Genomic DNA, 19,693 nt, shown 5'->3' on the forward strand with positions numbered 1-19,693 from the left:
ACGATCTGCACAAAGATCCTTCAGTTTGTGTTAACTACAAAGGGTATCATAATTGCCATTCAAGAAACTGTCTGGTACACAAAATGGAAAAGGCGTTCAGGAGGTTAAAACTTTGCAAAAAATAAGTTATCCTAAAATGAAGAAAATTGTTTGCAGTCAAGCATGTAGACCAACAACGAGTTATTCAGAAGCAGCTGCTGCCCCTTTTTCATCCAGTTAATGTGGAGCAGTTCCTTTCTGCTCTTGCACCAAGCCTTGCTGCTATGATTGAGAAAAATCACAGATACTAGGATGGAATTTTCTCAGCAAAAGGAACCGGTAAAAGCTGCAAAGATGCAACCACTGATGGATGCTGTGCATAACGATAAGGAGACATCTGAAAAAGGCAAAAACATCAGTCCTTTGATCAATCATAAGGTGAAGGAAGGTGTGGTAAGGGTGCAGAAGTCTGAGATTGGTGTGGTGCAGGTACAAATTATGAATGAGAAGGCCTTGGATACAGAAACTATGCAACATGCAGCTATGGAACCTCCATAAAGCCCAGAGGACACCTATGGAGTGGGCGAGTACTTCAGCTACCCCAAAAATGTCATTTAGAAAGTGCATCAAATTTGAACTCTTTGCCAAGCGTGCTAACCACTTTATCTAGGTTGGTATCATGTGATGCCAGCCGCAGAACATCCCTGGTATCAGAGAAGGAAGAGGATACCATCTCTGAGGCCTCAAATACCCTGTTATCAGAGGTGGAAGCCATCAGGAGGATGGAGAAAAAGTGTAAGAAGGGATGGCTTAAAGGAAAACCTAGATGATAAATAAATGTGATAGTTTTGTCATTATGAATATTTAAGGTAGTATTTTTTCTAATATTTAAGGTTGTAGTATTTTTTTTACTAAGAAGATTGTTTAATACTCGTTAGTTCTTAATATCTGAGTTGAGTTTTTGGGTCTTGTTTTTGTTTGGGAAAAAGACTAATGACCAAAGTAGTCGATGCCCAAAACAGTGAAGAAAAAAAATTATTATAATCATTAATAACTTTAATAATTAATTATATTCACAATTTTTATTATATATTTTTTTTTATTTAATAAAATTATTAACTTCACGGGAGGTTAAATATTGTTTGATTTTTAAATTAGTAAAAGCCAAATAATTAATATTATAATAATGTAATTATTATTTACTCCTTTTATTTAGAATTAAAGAAGTTTTACTTAACAACTTTATTGTGTTATTTCAATTTTAAAATCTTGTTGAACATAAGGAGCAGTGCTGGGAAAGTATTTTTAGTAACTTTATTTTGTGAAAGGTCATTAAATTATTTAAAATCATATCTGTGTCCTTGTTAAGATATTCGAAGCATGTAGATTTGTTCTGTGGTGATATGACAGATCTAAAAAATATTACAAGATGAACATTGCAACCTACGTTAAAATTCATAAAATAAAATATAAAAATTTAGATAAATCATAAAATGCAATGATGATTACCAACTATATATACAAGCTAAGAGTTAGATAACAGTTGTTTTAAAATCAGTGTTTTCGTTTTGAGATTATTGTTTGAATATGTACAATCAGATTTTATGAATTTTCATTACAATTCATGTTTAATAACTTTATTTTGATTTCCTCATTGTAAACGAAGGAAAGAAAAAAGTTGAAAGCACATCTCAACCAAACTTTACAGTCATATCTCTATAAAATCTAATATCTAAATGACATAAGATTACTTTGTTTTTAAAAGAAAAGACTTAGACAGATTTTTTAACGTTAAGAATGTTTTAAATAGAATTAAAGTAAATTTTGCAAGTCTAATGATGATAACGGTAATGGTAACAAAGTGAAAATGAAATTAATGTGAGATTACTGATGTTTGGATAATTTTTTGATGTAAACAACAAAACCTGTGAATGTTGTGAAATTACTGGTAAATCAATTTTTTCTTAACATATATTCACAAATTGTATTAAAAGAAGATCACAGAATTTTATTAGAAAAATTAAATGAATATCAATAACTTTTTCCAGTAAGTAATTTGGTATTTCTTTCTCAAAGATCATAGTTTTGTAAATCAACTTAGTATGAAATCCAGTAAACAAAAAATTGCTAACTGAGTGCCAGTCATTTAATGTTATGTGTTCTTAACCATGTTAATAATAATGTAACTAGAGTAATTAAACTACAATAATCATGTTGTGGTAATGTTGATGATATTCTATTTAATGCTTTTGATGATCGGTAGATGTTACTGATACTTGTATATAAAAAATCTAGCTCTCTAAACAAAGATGTCACAGGAATACTATAACTGTATTCAGTTTTCAAATTAAAATTTTTCATATGTTGTCAAATCACAGTAAAAGTATGAAATTTATTTTGAAAAAATGTTCACAAAAAATTATGTAACTTAGTGTGGTTAAGATTATGGATTAGCTGTTACACCTAAAACCAGTGTTTTAACAAATTACAGGTAAACAATGTAATAGAGAGTTGTTTGTACAAAAAACACAAGTGTTTTAAAATATTGTTTCTCTTTGTATGTCAAAATATTTAATGATAAAATGTGGCCCAAGTTAAAAAAAATCAGAAAAGCATTAAAAATACCTATTTATGGAAGATTTATTCTAAAAAAAAAGAGAAAAAAATTAATTATAAATTTACCTTAACAGTAACATCATTGTAGTGCCCATTGTAATAAAGTTGAAGTAATCATTTACTGTATATGAATCTGGTGACATATAGTAACCGGGAAAATTTGATTTTACCTAAAAAAAGTAATTTTTTGATGTTATTTATCTTAGACTAAACTGTTAATGATGAAATAAATATTTAATCACCCCTTACATCTGATAGAAAATGGATTTATACCAGGACAATGTAATTTAAGACCAAATTTTGCATACATCAATAGTATATAATAGCGTTAAAAAGAAACAGTTCCTTTTCAAATTATAATAGAGTAGTTCCTCAGCATTCATTTTGTTTATGTTCTCTGAAAATGACTCTGATATAACTACTGCTAATAGTGAGATTATAAATTTGTGGAAAAAGTTGAACAGAATCTAAGCCTGAAATAAATTACAAATGTAGTTATATAAAGATAGATGATATTTGCAACGATTTTATTCTCTATTTCAAATTATTATTTTTGTTAACAGAACAGCACGAACACCACTTACAGACTTTCACAAAAATAAAACCTTAAAACTTAAAACACATTTAAAACTGTTGTTAAATTTTATATTTATCTGCATTTTACTGGTGGAAATGAAAATTATAACATTACATTATATATTATTATCGTATTAGGAATGAGTAGATGTGCTACTCCATAGATGAAAATAGGAAGTACCCCAGCATTTTCCTGGATGGATCAAGGGAAACTATGGTAAATCTTTGATGAAAGTAGCATCACAAAATACTCAGTTAATTATAAATAAAAAATAGGTGTGAATAAAGTTCATAAAAATTATTGTAAGATAATGTAGATAATGTAAAGATGATATGTAATGTTGTGGTAGACATATAAAGATATTAAGTGTAAAAAATAACTACAAAGTAATTCACAATTCAGTAGGCGTTGTTGATAATTATTTGAGCTTTTAGTTACATACACGTTGAATAGGATGCAGAAAATTCATGGTTTTTTTTAATTGTTTAATTAATATTATTTAAAAATTCATTGACTTTGAAGTAATGTTTTTGTAAAGAAAAATCTTTTAATTACAATTTAAATAAATTGGTAAGAATTTTAAAATGTTTCGGTAATTTATTAAAAAATGGCAATGATGGAAACATAAAAGCCACTCTCTCAAAACCTGTTGAGTTATATGAAAACAGTTCTATTGTCTGGTTTGATAGAGATCAAACAAGAGTGCACATTTATAAATATAAACACAAATTAACTCCTTTATTTAAATATCAGTCTATGTGGTTTATACTTATGGGCTGCAAATAATGATATGATTGCCAATTTTTTTTTTTTTTTGTTAAACTAAACTCATTCTGATTTTTGAGGAAGGCCCAAGAGATATTACAATTTAGATAGGAATGTACATGAGAACAATAAATATTTATTAACTACGACAAGCTTGGCTTTTTATTAAGTAGTTTTAAGCAAAGCATTACAGTTTAATTTTGTTTCAAACAAAATCAATATGATCATCTTGAGAAAACTTGTCAGTTAATTTTGCAATTTTACTTAAAAGGCAACAGAAACAGTATCAGTATCATTAATGGGAATTCTATTCCCGTGATCAGCAATGTTTTTCTACCTGAAAAGTACAATACAATGGTTTTATCCATGTTTAAAGATAAAAGTTTACAATCTAAACAGTAAATAATTTTTTAAACTGCTGCCATATTTCAATGGCTTTGAAATAATTATTTTAAAATATAGACATAGTTGTGTCGTCAGCAAATAGGGTAACAATGATTGATTCAAGATAAATAATCTCATCCATTACTGAAAGACTCATATGACTAATTCTCGGCTGCTTGAGAATAGCTTATAATTTATTACCATTTTTCTCTTTTTCAAGTTCTTTAAATCTACTTGTACCATTAGAATTTCAATGCCCCATTTGAATTTGCTTGGATGTGTCTAACTCCAAAACTTGGTTTTATAACTTTTTTATTAAATCAAACTTTCATTCAATAACTTGTAAACTTTACTTTAACTTAACATCTGATATTATCTAAGGCAAAACTCATCTGATTGTTGCTTATTAAATCACTCTACATCTTCCTCTGTGAATGCATGTGTATGTAATTTTACAACTTAATATTTAAATTCTAAACATCAGACGGCTTGATTTTTTGAAATCCCTGTCCGTTTATCTTTGTGTTAAGTTGATAATTTCCATTATCACTGAATCAATTCTCTGTTTCATTATCTTATAAACATGAGCGACATTCTATTATAATTCTTTTTATGTTACAAACACATGAACAGTATGTATGTATGCGAAGAGCAATATCACATAACATATCACAAGTATATTCAACAAACTCATATTTATAAATTAGATAAATGTATATACGATACATTTTTCTTTTTCCTGTTTAGCCTCCGGTAATTACCTTTCAGATAATACTTCAGAGGATGAATGAGGATGATATGTATGAATTGAATATAAATGAAGTGTACTCTTGTACAGTCTCAGTTCGACCGTTCCTGAGATGTGTGGTTAATTGAAACCCGACCGCCAAAGAACACCGGTAGCCACGATCTAGTATTCAAATCCGTGTAAAAATAACTGACTTTACTAGGACTTGAACGCTGGAACTCTCGACTTCCAAATCAGCTGATTTGGTAAGATGCATTCACCACTAGACCAACCCGGTGGGTATATATGATGTACCCTGGCCTTACTCAACCTACAGCCTGCAGGCCACATGCATGTCACTGAGCTATTCTATACGACCCAATTGCAAAGTTTTAAATTTAACCTTTTAAAATTGAAATTGGTGGTAGCCATCAGTTGATGGGTAAACAGACAGGGTGTCACTTGGCTTCTTGTGTAGAACTGGAGGGGAGACAATTCTTTCGCCGGTTCTCTAGTAACAATAACAAGTGCAGTATTTCTACTTTAAACATTTATTTGTCTTACATTTTGTGTGAAGATATTTATGTAAATTTCAATTTATTATTTTATGTAATTAAATTTTCTTTATTATTATTTCAAACAGAATATGTTATTAAAAAACTTCTTTGAAATATTATTTTAAAAGCAAAACTATACTTTAACAACCCACAATGACTTCTAAAAACACGTGAAAATTTCTGAGGAAAATAGAAGATTTCAAGACAATTGGGATAATTTTTTAAACAAAAATGGTTCAGCAATGTGTTTGATTTGTCAGGAGACTATCATTATAAATAGTATAATATTGATATCAATACAGAACACAAATTGTTTTATGACACTTTTCTCCTGTCTGTAATTTGGCGTGAAAAATTAGCTTCCTTCAAAAACTTATTGCAAGGACAACAAAGCATAATGTCTGTGATCTCATAATAGCAGTGACAAGAGCGTCTTTTGAAATTTGTTACATTCTTGGCAAAAATATGAAACCATTTACTGATGCAGAGGTTGTGAAGGAATGTTTTGAAAATGGCTTCCGGCATATTATTTGATACATTTAACAATAAAAATCAAATATTATAAGAAATTAAGAAATTACAACTCTCAGGTTCTACCTGCGTTAGATGAATTAACATTTTTACCTGTGAAACATATTTCTGATCACATCAGATGATTAGGAAAACTCTTAATATTTTAACTTGATTATTAATTCTATTACCGACATTTCAGTAACATCACGATGTTCCATAATCGTCAGATATTGTACATGACAGAATTTAATTCAGGAAGATTTTTGAAAATCTCATCTAATGAATAATCAAACCAGAGGATTTTCTAGAAAATACTAGTGTATTTCTTGAGAAAAATAATATTGAAATAAAAAAACTGGTTGTGAATTGATGGATACCCTTCAATAATCGGATCTAAAAAGGGATTTGTTTCCCTGTTAAAAAAAAGTGCAATTTAACAAATCTTAACATTTCACTGCTTAATTCACGAAGAAAACTTGGCAACATTTGTATGTATTAAAGAAGTAGTTGCCATGATGAAAACTGTCATTAATATAACAAATTATATTCAAGCTAGAGAATTAAACAACAGAATATTTTAAAAGAGATTAACAGTAACATACTTTGTAAGATGGCTAAGTGGAGGAAAAGTTCTGAAGTGCCCTTTTTTCTTTACTTCATGAAATTATTTTATTCTTACAAGAAGACAATAAAATTTACAGCAAGTTTGGCAATAGTGGGTGGTAATCTCTTGTAGTCTTTCTATGTGACATTATAGACAAATTTTGTGATCTAAATCTTGGTTTACAAGGTGAAAATATAATTGTTTCACGAATGGCGAACACTTTATTAACTTGTTAAAAGAGAAACTAAGTATGTATTAGGAAGAAATACAAAACAAAATACTACTTCATTTTTCAACCTTAACAAAATTTAAGGAAGGCAGTATTACCATTTCTTCAGATAGCTACATGATCATTTCAAGTTTTTTATCTGCCTTATTCAAGGAATTTAAAAGCAGATTTCAATTTTTAAGTAGTATTGGGAATAGTTTCTTACCGATACAAAATCCCTGGCAGTTAGAAACAGCAACTCTTACATAAGTAGCTACTACATTTGGATATGATAGTGGGAGGCTGTTTGACGAATTCATTGAGTTCAAAAACGATATGCACCTAGAGGTTATTTTTAAAGAAAAAAGGAAGTAAAGAGTATATAGAAATTTGAAAATTAGTGCCTGAAAAATATAAAACTGTATAAAAATGTGTACTAATGTTGCTCACATTGTTTACATCAACATATCTGTGCAACCATCCTATTCTAAAATGAAGTATGCAGAGAACGTTTATAGAAACTGGCTTACCGATTCACGTATTAATGTTGTATTAAGAGTAGCATGTAGCAATTATAAACCTGATTTATTTAAAATCATAAAAAGTTTTTTTCAGTGTAAAAAATCGCATTAATACTTAAATAAATAAATTTTTGGAATATTTCATACTTATTCAATTATATTTATAACTCCTTTGCTTAAAGTGCCGGCGATCTTAACTTATCTGACCATTTTGTACATAACAAGTTGCGGCCTGCTTTACGTAGCAAATAAATGTAACTGCCCTGAAAGAAAAAAAGATTGAGGATGATATACCTTATGCATCAGGTAATCACTTTACAGTTATGCAGAAATAGCTGGCTTATATAGCTGGTATAAGGTACCAGTGTTGCCCCCTAACGGGGATTATCATTGATGACGTGTGCGCTGAGGGTCTGCGGATCTATTGGTGCGCCCGTAATGAGTATGTTTATACCATCAAGGAAGCCAGACTTAAGTTATGGCAAGACTCCATGCGCGAGTTGCAGCGCAACCCCTAGCACCTCGCAAAATAATGTAAAAATTCATCATGTTAATCTAATTACTTATTCATTCATAAGTGTATGTTTATATTTGTAAATATACCACCATTTTAGAGAGGTAATGCATGACTTTGCCTTTATCTGGATTTATTTAGGATCAGTTCTTGTTCTGGTTTGACAGTCGGGTGTTTAGCCTGTAGTTATTGAAGTAAATAAATATTTTTCTAATTATTCAATTTTGTTATTATTTACATCCCGTATTTCCAGACTATTTTATATATTTGTTATTTATGTCCTTGTGTAACAAGATGATCAGCAAAATTAAAAAAATTGTTCCTTTAATTTTTTACATCCTAAAATGCTCTAAAAATATTTGTTTAAATTTATCAGTTTAAACAAATATTGCATATATATATATATATTAACTGTGCCCTTAAACTTGTTAACCTGATAGATTCAATAGCTTGGTACTGAGGTCAATGCTTTCTCAAGATTTGAAACAGTTTACATTTATAAATTGTGCACTACTACTATTATAAAATATTATAACTTATACTATGATTATAAATAACTTCTTTTTTTTTACTTATAATGTTACAAGAATGCAACAAATTTATCTATTTATTTTTTTTTAGACGAGTCATTCAAATGATTTCATTTTAATGTCTTTAAGATCATAAGTGTATTTTATTTAGTATCTTAATCTAGTACAGCCTAGTGTCTAAAATGAGTACATTTGATTATTTATTTAATTAATACACATGACATCCATCCAAGAACAAACTTTAATGTGCATATACATACACACACACACACATCCATACACAACTCATCCTGGCAGTTATATTTAAATAATGAAATAAAAACAAACCTCTTTCCCTATTGTTCCATAAATGATAAAAAGTAAACCGATCGGAAATAATGTAGAAGGAAGAGCCTGCAAAAATTAAACACATTTGATTGACAGCATATTTTGATAATCATGAAATGAACTTAAACTAAAATAATCTTCAGTAAAACTGATAAAAAATAAATAAAACATAAAGTTTATTTACTTCACTTTTTATATTGGCAATTGGTAGTCTGACATTTGATTATAATAACACTATTATTTTTTATTGCCAGAAAAATTTTTATCTTGAAAATACCATCCTTGAATGGCATCAGAACCCAGAAACTAAGATGTTTTGTTTGGCATTAAATAGATAACCTAGAACTTTGCTTTTTACACAGATTCATGGGTTTAAAGAAAAGCTCTATTATGCTTTTAATTAATGCAATTTATCATCATCATATTATTATTGACCCTGAGACTTTCTTGCACTATATCCATCTCCACACTTTATTTCTGGCCAAATTTTTGAGTTCCTCTCAGCTTTCAGTTACTTTAAAGTCAGCTGTAATTTTCTTGCTTTTCCAGGTTGTCTTATTTGTACATTTCACCTAGTCTAGTAGTATTTTAATCAACCATTTTCCACTTATATGTCTCAGCCAGTTAGCTTTCCTGTTTTGAATCAGTCTGATAAGTTTTTATTATTATTCAGATTTCACTCTTTAATCTCCTTCATATGTAGATTTCAAGCAACCCTTTAACTCTTATTTTTTTAACTGTTCTCATTTTATGTAACACTTCATAAGGCTCTTCACTATCTTAAGTTTAATTTACTACATAACTGTTTCTTTTTATCATCAACTTCCTTAGCCGTTATGAGTCTTATTTTAATTTTATTTTCACTCCAGCAGCTCTGTTAAAATTTTACCTAAGCACTGTTTATCTGTTCAATATTTTGTGTAGATATTATCATCTAATTTATTTCTCTCCTCATTACTTTTGCTTTCCTTACTCTCATTTTCATATAATACTGTGTTTATTATATGTTTTATCTTCACCATCTATTGAAGATTTTATACGTTTTTAATGTTGATTTTACACGTTTTTAAAAGCATCAATTATCTTTGATTCATATATAATTTATTATCTTTCTAACAATTTTAATCTCTTCATATTCTTCTAGAGCATTTTTTGTCGTATTTACAACATACATATTTAACAAGGGAGGAAATGGGAACAAGCAGCATGTTGCCTTAATGCTCTTCCTAGGTCAAATAACTCTGTTTGCACATATTTATTTTAAAGCTGTTTTCCTATTCAGAATTCTTTAATTCATTTTCCATCTTTGCTTTTTAATATTTTTACTCATTTTCCCATTTGCTTCTTTTTTTTCTTTTTTTCAACTCTGAAGGACCAGTTAGTCATTTCTGTTTAGTCTTTCTTATCTTCCAATACTCTTTCCTTTTCCTGGAAAAATCCCTTTTCCGTTCCTCTGTCCAAACCGTCCCCGTTCTCTTTTTAGGCTTTTCTGCAAATTTAACAACGGGCAAGTTGTTATAATTTCCAGGTCCTGTTCTGAGATCTTGCAGTGCAATGCCTGCTTCTTTGATGTCTTGAAGCACCTCAGTGAGCCACACCGGTTGCGTTTTTAGCTTTAGCAGTCTTTCCAAGAGTTGTTTACTTTTCCTTGATTCGTCCAAACGCAAGAGGTGGCCAAAGAATTTTATCTCTTCTTTCCTATTTCTTCTGTAATTGGTGTAACGACCTCATAGATTTTACGGTTTGGGAGTAATCTCCACTTTCCTTCCACCAAGTTTACCCTGCCAATACAGGTCCTTACGATCCTTCTTTCTATTTTGGCTAATTTTTCAGTTCTCGATGCTATCTTGATTTGACCCAGTGTTTCACTCCCATACATTACTACCGGTTTGATTACCATATTATAGTGTCTTTTGGCTTGTTTGGAGATGCATTTCTTGTTATAGGTGTTTCAAGTGACCACTTGTGCCATCGCTAGTCTGTGTGCTCTTTCTTGCCAGGCTATTTTCTCGTTTAGATTCCATGTGATGGATTCACATAAATAAATTTTGATACTATTTTAATTCTGCGACCATTGATTTCCAAATGTTTCTGCTTTGTCTTTCTAGTGAACATTGCTTCTGTCTTCTCGTACGAGATCTGAAGTCCAATTTTCGCTGCGACAGAGGCTAATGATTCTATCTGGTGTTCAGTCTCCTCCTCTTTATCCGCAAGGAACGCTAGATCGTCTGCGAAGCCAAAGCAGTTAAGGCTTACATTGTTAAATTTACTTCCAATTTTTACTTTCTCTGATTTTGTTCGTACCAATGTCGCTTGATGTATTCTAATGCGCAATTAAACAGTAATGGTGACAATCCGTCTCCTTGCCTGAGACCAGTTTTTACGTCAAAAGGTTCCGATATCTCCCACCTGAACTTCACCTTCGACCGGCTGCCCGTCATCGTCAGCTCCAACATTTTCACCAGTTTTGGGTGCGGCCCAAAACTCCTCAGAATCCTAAGGATAGACGGTATATGGATACTGTCATATGTCTTCTTGAAATCCACAAATGTATTGATTATGCCCTTGCGTCGCAACTTATACATATCCGTAATTAGTTTTAAGGTGATAATTTGTTCTGCATAACTTCTCCAGGGTCTGAATACGCCCTGGTATTCTCCTAATTCTTTCTCCAGTTGATCCTTTATACGGTTATAAAGTATTCTAGAGAAGATCTTGTACGTACAATCTAATAGGGAGATCCCTCTATAGTTTGGATCCATCTTATCGCCTTTCTTGAATAAGGGGTGGATGATTGCTGTTGACCGGTGGTCTGGAAGTCTCTCGCTGTTTCAAATTTCAGTAAGTTCCCTTTGCAATATCTCTAAGATGTTAGGTTCAGCGAATTTCCAATGCGCGGCAACCGTTTGGTCTTCTCCGCTCGCCTTATAATTTTTTATTTCCTTAAGTGCTCGTTCGATCTCTTGTAGAGCAGGCGGAGTTAATTTTGATCGCTCTGTTTTCACTGGTGTGTCCGTGTCAATTCTCAGGAGTTCTTCAGGCTCTTCCGTATTTAAAAGTTCTTCGAATGCTTTGACAAGGATTCGGGCATTTTCCCTATTGCTGTGCGCTACCTTTCCTTCTTTGTTCTTAAGCGTTAACGTTGGTGCCTGGTAATGTTGCGATCGTCTTTTGAAGGTTTTGTAGTACTCCCTGGAATTAGTTCCACGGAAATTTTCTTCGATCTTCCTAGCGATGTTATTGTGGAATTTTCGTTCGGCCTGCCGAAGAATTTTCTGTGTAAGTTTTCTTTGCTCGATTAGTTCTTGAGAGGACTTTTCAGACCTCACTCCTTGATGTCTCACCCAGGCTTGGCGTCTAGCAATGACTGCACGGTTACATTCTTCGGTCCAGAACCGATGTTTTAATTTGAGGTTTGGCGGGGCTATTTTTTCCGCTATTTGTTGTAATTTCTAGATGGTTTGTTTAAGCTCTAATGCGTTGTCTACGTTTGCCGTTTCTTGCATGTAACCTTCATCGGCTATTAATTTTCTCGGGTCAAATCTTTTATTTTGTGTCATTTTCTGTCTTTTGAGCGGTTTGAAATTTATTTTAATTTTGACTATTTGCTTCTTTTTCTAATATAGTCTTACGTTTAAAATTAGCCCGACAATCTCGGCCGGATGAAAAATTAATCTGTCCCGTGAACCGGATACTTTACTGCTCCATGATTTGTGGAGATTGTAATTTTTTGACCGTTTAAAAAAAAGCTTCAGGCCACATCCCACTGTTGTTGATCACATCGCACAATTTCTCCATTCCCTGTAATGTTTTTTTATTAAACCGATATATAATCGGCAGCTTATTTATCCTGATAACCTTTCTTCCCCGTTCTTCATATAATTTCTCGCTTATTCAACTATTGATTTCAGGATTCCTCGTCCTATGTTTTGCACATCTTTTATGAAAGAATCATCGGCTCTTTTTTGGATCGGTATCATTTCTCTAGGTACGCCTTCCGCTTTTTAGTAAATATCTTTTCCTCTTTGTATAATAGTTTGATGGGAATTTGTTTAATTACCTCTCCTTATCTCGTATTACTGTCTTAATACCCTTTTCTTTATAAGTCTTCTGTTTTGAACGTTCATCGACAAAACATTTCTCCTTTGCTTCGTTTCACTTTTCTCAATTCATTATTAAATTTTACGTAGAGCCTCTTATTTTTTTCAAACTTACCGTTGCAACAGTATGGTTATAATATATAAATATCTAAGGCCCCAAATAACCGAAGAAGAAGAACTAAAATCCGAGTGTTTTTTTAACGTTTCTTTTATATCGAGTGCCAGGATCGTTCAAAAAATTGTTGGCCTGATAGAAATACATTCTTGCAGCTAGGATCAGATGACTACGATCATTTAGGTGCTATACAGTAAAGTTTCTGATGCGCGTGTTTAGTCGCTTGAATAAAGCAAACGAGTTTGACATTTTTTGAAAAATCGGTAAAACCGAAGTTCAAGCTAACGCCGATGAAAAAAAGAGTTAAATTTAGATACAAATAAAGAAAATAATTAGATTTCACTTTAAAGAATTCTTCCCCTCCGTTTTCGACAGTAACAAAGTAAGCCGCTGAATTTAAACGCGGGTGTATATTCATTCAAGATGAACACCGATGAAAAGTCACAAAATTCTAGTCTATATTTAACGATCATCAACTGAAGGTACATTTAAGTGCCGGCGTTTGCCGTACCGGCAATGCATGCCGGCAAACGTTTCAATAGATCGTATTCACTACATTTTAGACGATGTTTTGTGTAAGAAACATTTTCTGCACAACGAGTGTCACGGTCGACCAAAAACCAATTTTACCGAACACTTATCAAAGGGTTTAGACTTAAAAGTTATTCCGCTAAGTTTATTCGATGTTTTAAAATATTAGATGAAGCACGCGTTCATCGTTACATATCAGAGACCAAACATCGGGTGAGAACAGGTGAAAGTACGCCAAAGAAAGCGAAAACGGTTCCATCCTCGGGAAAAATCCTGATTGCGGTTTTTTTTTATTCTTGCGGTGCGGCACCCGTAGACTACCCGGAAAAAGTCAGGACCGTCAACAGGGAGTATTACGACTCACTAGTGTACCGATTAAAGGGTGCTATTCACGCTAATTGCCCGCACGTATTCAGATAGAAAGCGCTGTTTTACTCAAATAATGCGACCGCAAACGTCTCGAGTTGTTGCTGCAAAACTTCACGATTACGTTCTGAAGTGCTTCCGCACGCGTTGTAGTCACCAGATTTGTGTCCGGTTGATTTCTTCCTCTTCTCAAACCTTTCCGGATGAAGATTCACTTCAGAAGATGAGAAATCGTATCTGAGATAGTCCTTACTTTGCCGAGTTGCGATCGTTAACAATTAGAAAGTCGTCGGTCTAAATGTATCAAATCGCAAGACGAATACGTTGAAAAATCGAAAAAAATTTCTTCCTCAGGTCAAGAATGTTCCAAACGAGCTCGTCTAGAACGAGTCGAGAGTTGAATTTAATTTAATATTATAATAAAAATAAGTATCTTATTTAATTACAGCGTATTATTAGGAGGGAGAGTGTAGAGACGACAGGTTATGTACGGATTTGCCCTTTCTGATGGTAAATGAATACGAATAAGCGAATAGTCATCGTACATTTAGCGATCGCATAATCATGCACAACATTACGTATAAAACGGTACACTAGTGCGGTCACGGTCCTGATATTTGTTGTTACAAGTGATGGAGACTCTGTTATTGTTAATTTTTCTGCTTTAATACAAAGAAAATATACAACTTTTTTTACGGTATTATCGATTATTTTAAAACTGAATTAATTCTGATGAATAAACTTACCTGAAATGACTTTTTACAAGCCCACAGGATTCTTTTAACATATGTATGTTTAATAAATCTAAAGAATTTCAACAAGTGTAGGGTCTTTAGTAAATTTGTATCAAAAGCCAACACCATTATTTGCTGTAAAAAAAAAATCAGTATATATAGTATATATATATAAATATCAGCATACACCATTATACACACACACACACACAGACACAGAGTGAATTCCGGTTAATAGGACCACTGGTTATTCGGGACAGCCGTTTTATCGGGGCATTTTTGTTAAATTAGAAACATATTGGTATAATTCATGTAAAATTACGCCGGTTTAACAGTCCGAAATGCCACATATAAGGCTCACTACCTCGTTCGTTTCTTTCTTTTACTTCTAAAATATCGCACTTTTATTTTATCGCCGGTCTACATAGTACATGGCGCGTGGCGATACAGATGACATCGTGCGGTTATGACGAAGCAAATGTTTTTATTTTCTTAGTTGCAAGTCCGCTGTTAATCGTGTACGGTGCTGTTGTTATCGTTTTTCCGTAATTATTTATAATTACGGGTCTCTGTTACAAACGCACCGCGTTATTTGTCTCAAAAAAACCAACGGATCGAATTACTGCGCTTTGTTGCACGAATAAGTCTGGCGGTGAAAAATTAAAACTTCTTGTTATCGGTAAAGCGGGTAAACCGCGATGTTTTAAACGGGTTAGAACGGAGAGTTTACCTGCGCGCTAATATTTTAATAAAGAAGTCTGGATGACGAGTCTAATTTTTCGTGATCGGACGAGCGCTTGCGACGACTTACAGAAAAAATCGAGAAAGATTTGCTTGTTTATCGATAACTGTGCCGCCCATCCTAATATAGATTTACGAAACATCCAAATCGAGTTTTTGCCACCAAATACGAGTTTAATTTGACCGCTTGACGCGGGAATAATAACAAATTAAAAACGCATTTACCTTAGTAAACCGATAAGTTACCGGTACATTGTACAACAAATTGAAGGAAATACGTTGACTTCCTCGGCTGCGACCGAAGATGTTAGTGCGCGTGTAAATTTGTCGCAGGCGATCCGGTTTGTAGCCGATAGTCGGGATGAAGTGCAAAGCAGCGCTATCAGAAATCGCTTTGATAAAAGCGGTTTAAAAGTCAATGACGTCGACGATACCGAAACGATCGATGCTGATGACAACGATTACGTTTTTTTTTGCAGCACCGGGTTCAAAATTTCGAAGAGTTTTCAAATATAGACGAAAAATACAATACGGGTGAGAACGATGAGAATGAAACCGGCGATGACGAAATAATAAAAAAACATTACCGGTACTCGATAATCGGACGAGATTGAAGAAGATGAAGACGAACCCGATGTCAAACGCGTATCTATACTAGACGCAAAAAATTCATCGAAAAACTTCACCGGTGTTTTATACATGAAGGCGGTGAAGGAAGCCTGTGCGAAATTTGTAGAACGCCAAGTAATAAAAGGAAGACGACAAAATAAAATATTTTTTCAAAAAGTTTAAAGTAAGAGACATTAAAGTATTTTTTTATTTTTTATTTTACCGTTCGTAAATAGCAATCGTTACTGTATTTTGTACCTCTATTTTGTTTATCGATCGAAAAATTAGACTCGTCATATTTTGTTTAAGGTACAAAAGCTGTTCAGTAATGCATCGCACCAGAACAGTAGTTCTGTTTAAATGTAATAGGCCTGTTTTTATACGTAGCTATGTAATGTAAAAGGATAGCGAATAAATTATTGCGTTTTATTAGACGCGTATTGTACGGTGAAGTATTTACATTTTTATTACGTTGTAATTTATAATATTGTTCGTGTAATCCTAATATTAGATGTAAATTTCAGAATAGTAAATCGCTAATAATTAGAAGACACCCGCATACCGTATTTGTGCACAGCTCCTCATTTATCGCTAATATCGCTAAATAGGGCCATTTAGTCTCGGCCCGTAAGTGGTCCGGAATATGCTGTATATATACACTCGTGTGTGTGTGTGTGTGTGTGTGTGTACATTTTGTTTTAAAATTGCTTATTTCTATTAAATAATTTTAATCGTGAAAGTATTTAAACTGCTATACCTTTTTCTAACAGCAAGTTTAACTAAAGCCTATTTATCTCACTTTGTCGTACAACAATCAATTTCTTTATGTTAAACGGTAAGAACGCAGTCTCTACACTGCGGCCACAAAGTCCCTTTCTGTGTATACAGATAAGCGTGAATCGCTCGTCATTAATTTATTTCATATTTTTACAAGCGAAACGACTTTAAATTACATCTGTATGCGCTCTTCGATCGTCTGCACACAGTCGTATCGATCGTCAAGTGTATCTAGATACGCTCTTCGGTGCTGAAAGAGCAGTCGTAAAAATAGGCTCCAGCGGTTTTCAGCTCGTCGACGTTTCTTATTCGTAAACGAAAGAGTTTTCATCGATTATGCCCGTAGGGAGTCGTCACAGGTTTTCAAGTTTGGACTTCAAGGCGGCCACTAAATTTCAAACCCTCTACCGATTCCATCGACCTTCAAAAAATATTCATTTAAAAAATACCGTCGAACGTTTGGATTAAATATTCGTTTAATAAAGCGGCGTTTATTTAAATATTCGATACTACTGTAAAACGGCGTACCGATCAAACGAAGCCGAGGAGTAAATTAATTTTCAAGCGTGTAAATAAAGGTATAAAATGCCGTTAAAGCTTTATTCAAAATAATTTGACGAGTTTCAGATATCGCCTTTCGCTTCATTACATGTTGTTGTCGGTCTGTAATTTTCCCGCTTGCAGCACATGTACCCAAACGCTAGCTACTGGTCTTTTTTCGATCGAATACTTGCTGTAATTTAGCACCGCACAAATCAAAATTCTTACCGATTTCACAAACCTTGCGAGTAGATGAAAGCGGTCGATTAACCTTTGCGATCGCCTGATGACATTGTGTTGCCGACCGATATGTTACGTCACGGAAAGGAACTTTGTAGCCGCTATACGTATGTGTTTTTGTATAGCTTCAAAAAGCTTACAAATTGTTTTTCGATTTAAGTTTACGGTTTTTGTATGTTTATAAGTAGATTTTTATTCCGTATTTATATAAAATTTATATTTTTTAAATAATCAATCTTAATCCTAATCGGTTATTTAAAGACCTTTGACAGAGCTATTGTAATTTTTTAAAAATCATTGCCGGTACAGAAAACGTTAAATAATCTAAGGATGAAGCCGTTACTTGATGAAAACTCATACCGAAAAATAAATAAATAATTATTTTCACAAAATTATTTAAAAACTCACAACAGTTGTTTTGCTACACAATACCTTCCTCACGTGTGGGAGTACTGGAGAATTGTGTTTTTAACACCTGAGGACGATACTGTGTACCGGAACAGCCCTTGTGATTTTTTAAATAATTTTATATGTTTATTTTCTTTTTATAAAATATAAAACATTGTCAAAAGATTAAATAGGTATTCTTCACTTTAAAATGAAACAGGCAAATTTTACTTAGATATGGCTAATGTAAATTTAATTATCGGTTAAGTTGTTTATTTTTCATGTTTTTTAACGGATACAATTTTTCTCTCTTATGAGTACTCTTTACGTGCTCTTTCTTCGCTTGATATCGCCATATAAGCTTGAAGCTTGTGCACGGGATATAGAAATGGAATTTTGTAACGTATGAAAAATGCCATGCCTGATCGGGATTTGAACCCGGGACCTCCGGATGAAAGCCCGAGATGCTACCACTCGTACCACGAAGACCGGCATTTTATTTTTATTTTTCTTTCTGCACTATGTTATATGTATTATTTACATTTATAACGATTTCCATTTTTAAATTATAATACCTTAGCGTACAAAAAATTGTGTACACGTGATACAAATTACCTCGGTTCATTACAGATTAGGCCCGGAATTATAACTTCTATAACTTGAAAAAAAAGAAGTATATTACTGAACTATTTGTTCTTTCTCTGGATAAATTTACTTAAGAGAATTACAGCCTGGCACTGCTTATAGAGAAATTATGTCGCCTTTATTGATGAAACGGTTAATCAAATTTTGTCTACCGTGTAGAGAATAAAAATGAAGGATTTTAGGATCCGATAAAAAGTTAGTTTGTCGAGAGGCGTCATCGCTTCTCGGCCTCTCGCCCCGTACTGCAAACTCGCGTCGGCATTATCGGTTGCGATTTCTGGTAAGAGCAGTATTCCTACGTTCTCGTCGTCGGGGCTGACAACGATCGGAGGCTGTCAGTTAACCGGATTTGCCGTGAGGTTCAGGCGACACAGCCGAGTAGTGTGTTGCAGTAGTGCCACTTTCGTCTAAATAAGGACGATTCCTTTGTTAACGCATCGTGTCCCCGTTCTTAGGTTCGTGAAGCCGATAATCTTCTCGATCCTCTGGCGGGTTCGGGAAGCGATTTCGCTCCGACCTGGCCGACGGTCTGCTTTAGGAGCTTTTAGCTTTTGACGTTTCGAACGGGGTTACGGGGTTACGCGGCAACGGGGGGAAAGCCAAGCCCGAAGGGCGGCTTCCCGCGAAGTCTGGGAAGGCGGAAGACAGCGGTGCTGTGATCGGTCCTGAGCGGGAGGTTGCTGGAGGGAAGCCTGCTGTACGGCGGGTGAACTCTGGGTCCGACAGTTTGGGGCGGATGGAGGAGTTGCGGGCAGAACGGTCCAAAATCTCCTCTAAAAGGAGTCGAGAGTCGGATTGGAGCTTCGATAGTCGGTCGACTCCTACTTTGGTGAGTGTGTGTTGGTCTTAAATGTGACGGACTCCAGGGCGCCAACCTTGCCTTGGATTCGGTCGTGTCACGGCTATCCGGCAAGGATGACCGAGGAGTGGATGGAGTTAAGGGCTTTAAGCCGGTGACGTGTGAAGCTGTGGAGAGATCCGCAAGTCTGTTAAACGGGCGGAGGAGAAGGTGAAAAAGCCTGTACCTCGGTAAAAGGCAGCGATGCTGGAAACCGGATCAGGGGTGGCCGTAAGCAGTGTAGGGCG

The 19,693-nt window shown here is 33.8% G+C and overlaps 1 protein-coding gene across 3 annotated transcripts in view; it reads right to left on the bottom strand.

Annotated features, from left to right (window-relative positions):
• The window catches only part of LOC142327343 (voltage-dependent calcium channel type A subunit alpha-1-like), a 149,482-nt gene that overhangs the window by 13,000 nt on the left and 116,789 nt on the right, over positions 1-19,693 (bottom strand). For all 3 annotated transcript variants that reach the window (XM_075370297.1, XM_075370298.1, XM_075370299.1), the window contains exons 25-27: positions 14,681-14,803; positions 8,823-8,888; positions 2,662-2,765 (exon numbers count right to left, since the gene is read on the bottom strand). In XM_075370297.1, the coding sequence (XP_075226412.1) occupies positions 2,662-2,765; positions 8,823-8,888; positions 14,681-14,803 (293 nt within the window). The remainder of the gene's footprint in view (positions 1-2,661; positions 2,766-8,822; positions 8,889-14,680; positions 14,804-19,693) is intronic.

This window comes from Lycorma delicatula, chromosome 7, assembly GCF_047948215.1.
Source record: "Lycorma delicatula isolate Av1 chromosome 7, ASM4794821v1, whole genome shotgun sequence".
NCBI classification, from domain to species: domain Eukaryota; kingdom Metazoa; phylum Arthropoda; class Insecta; order Hemiptera; family Fulgoridae; genus Lycorma; species Lycorma delicatula.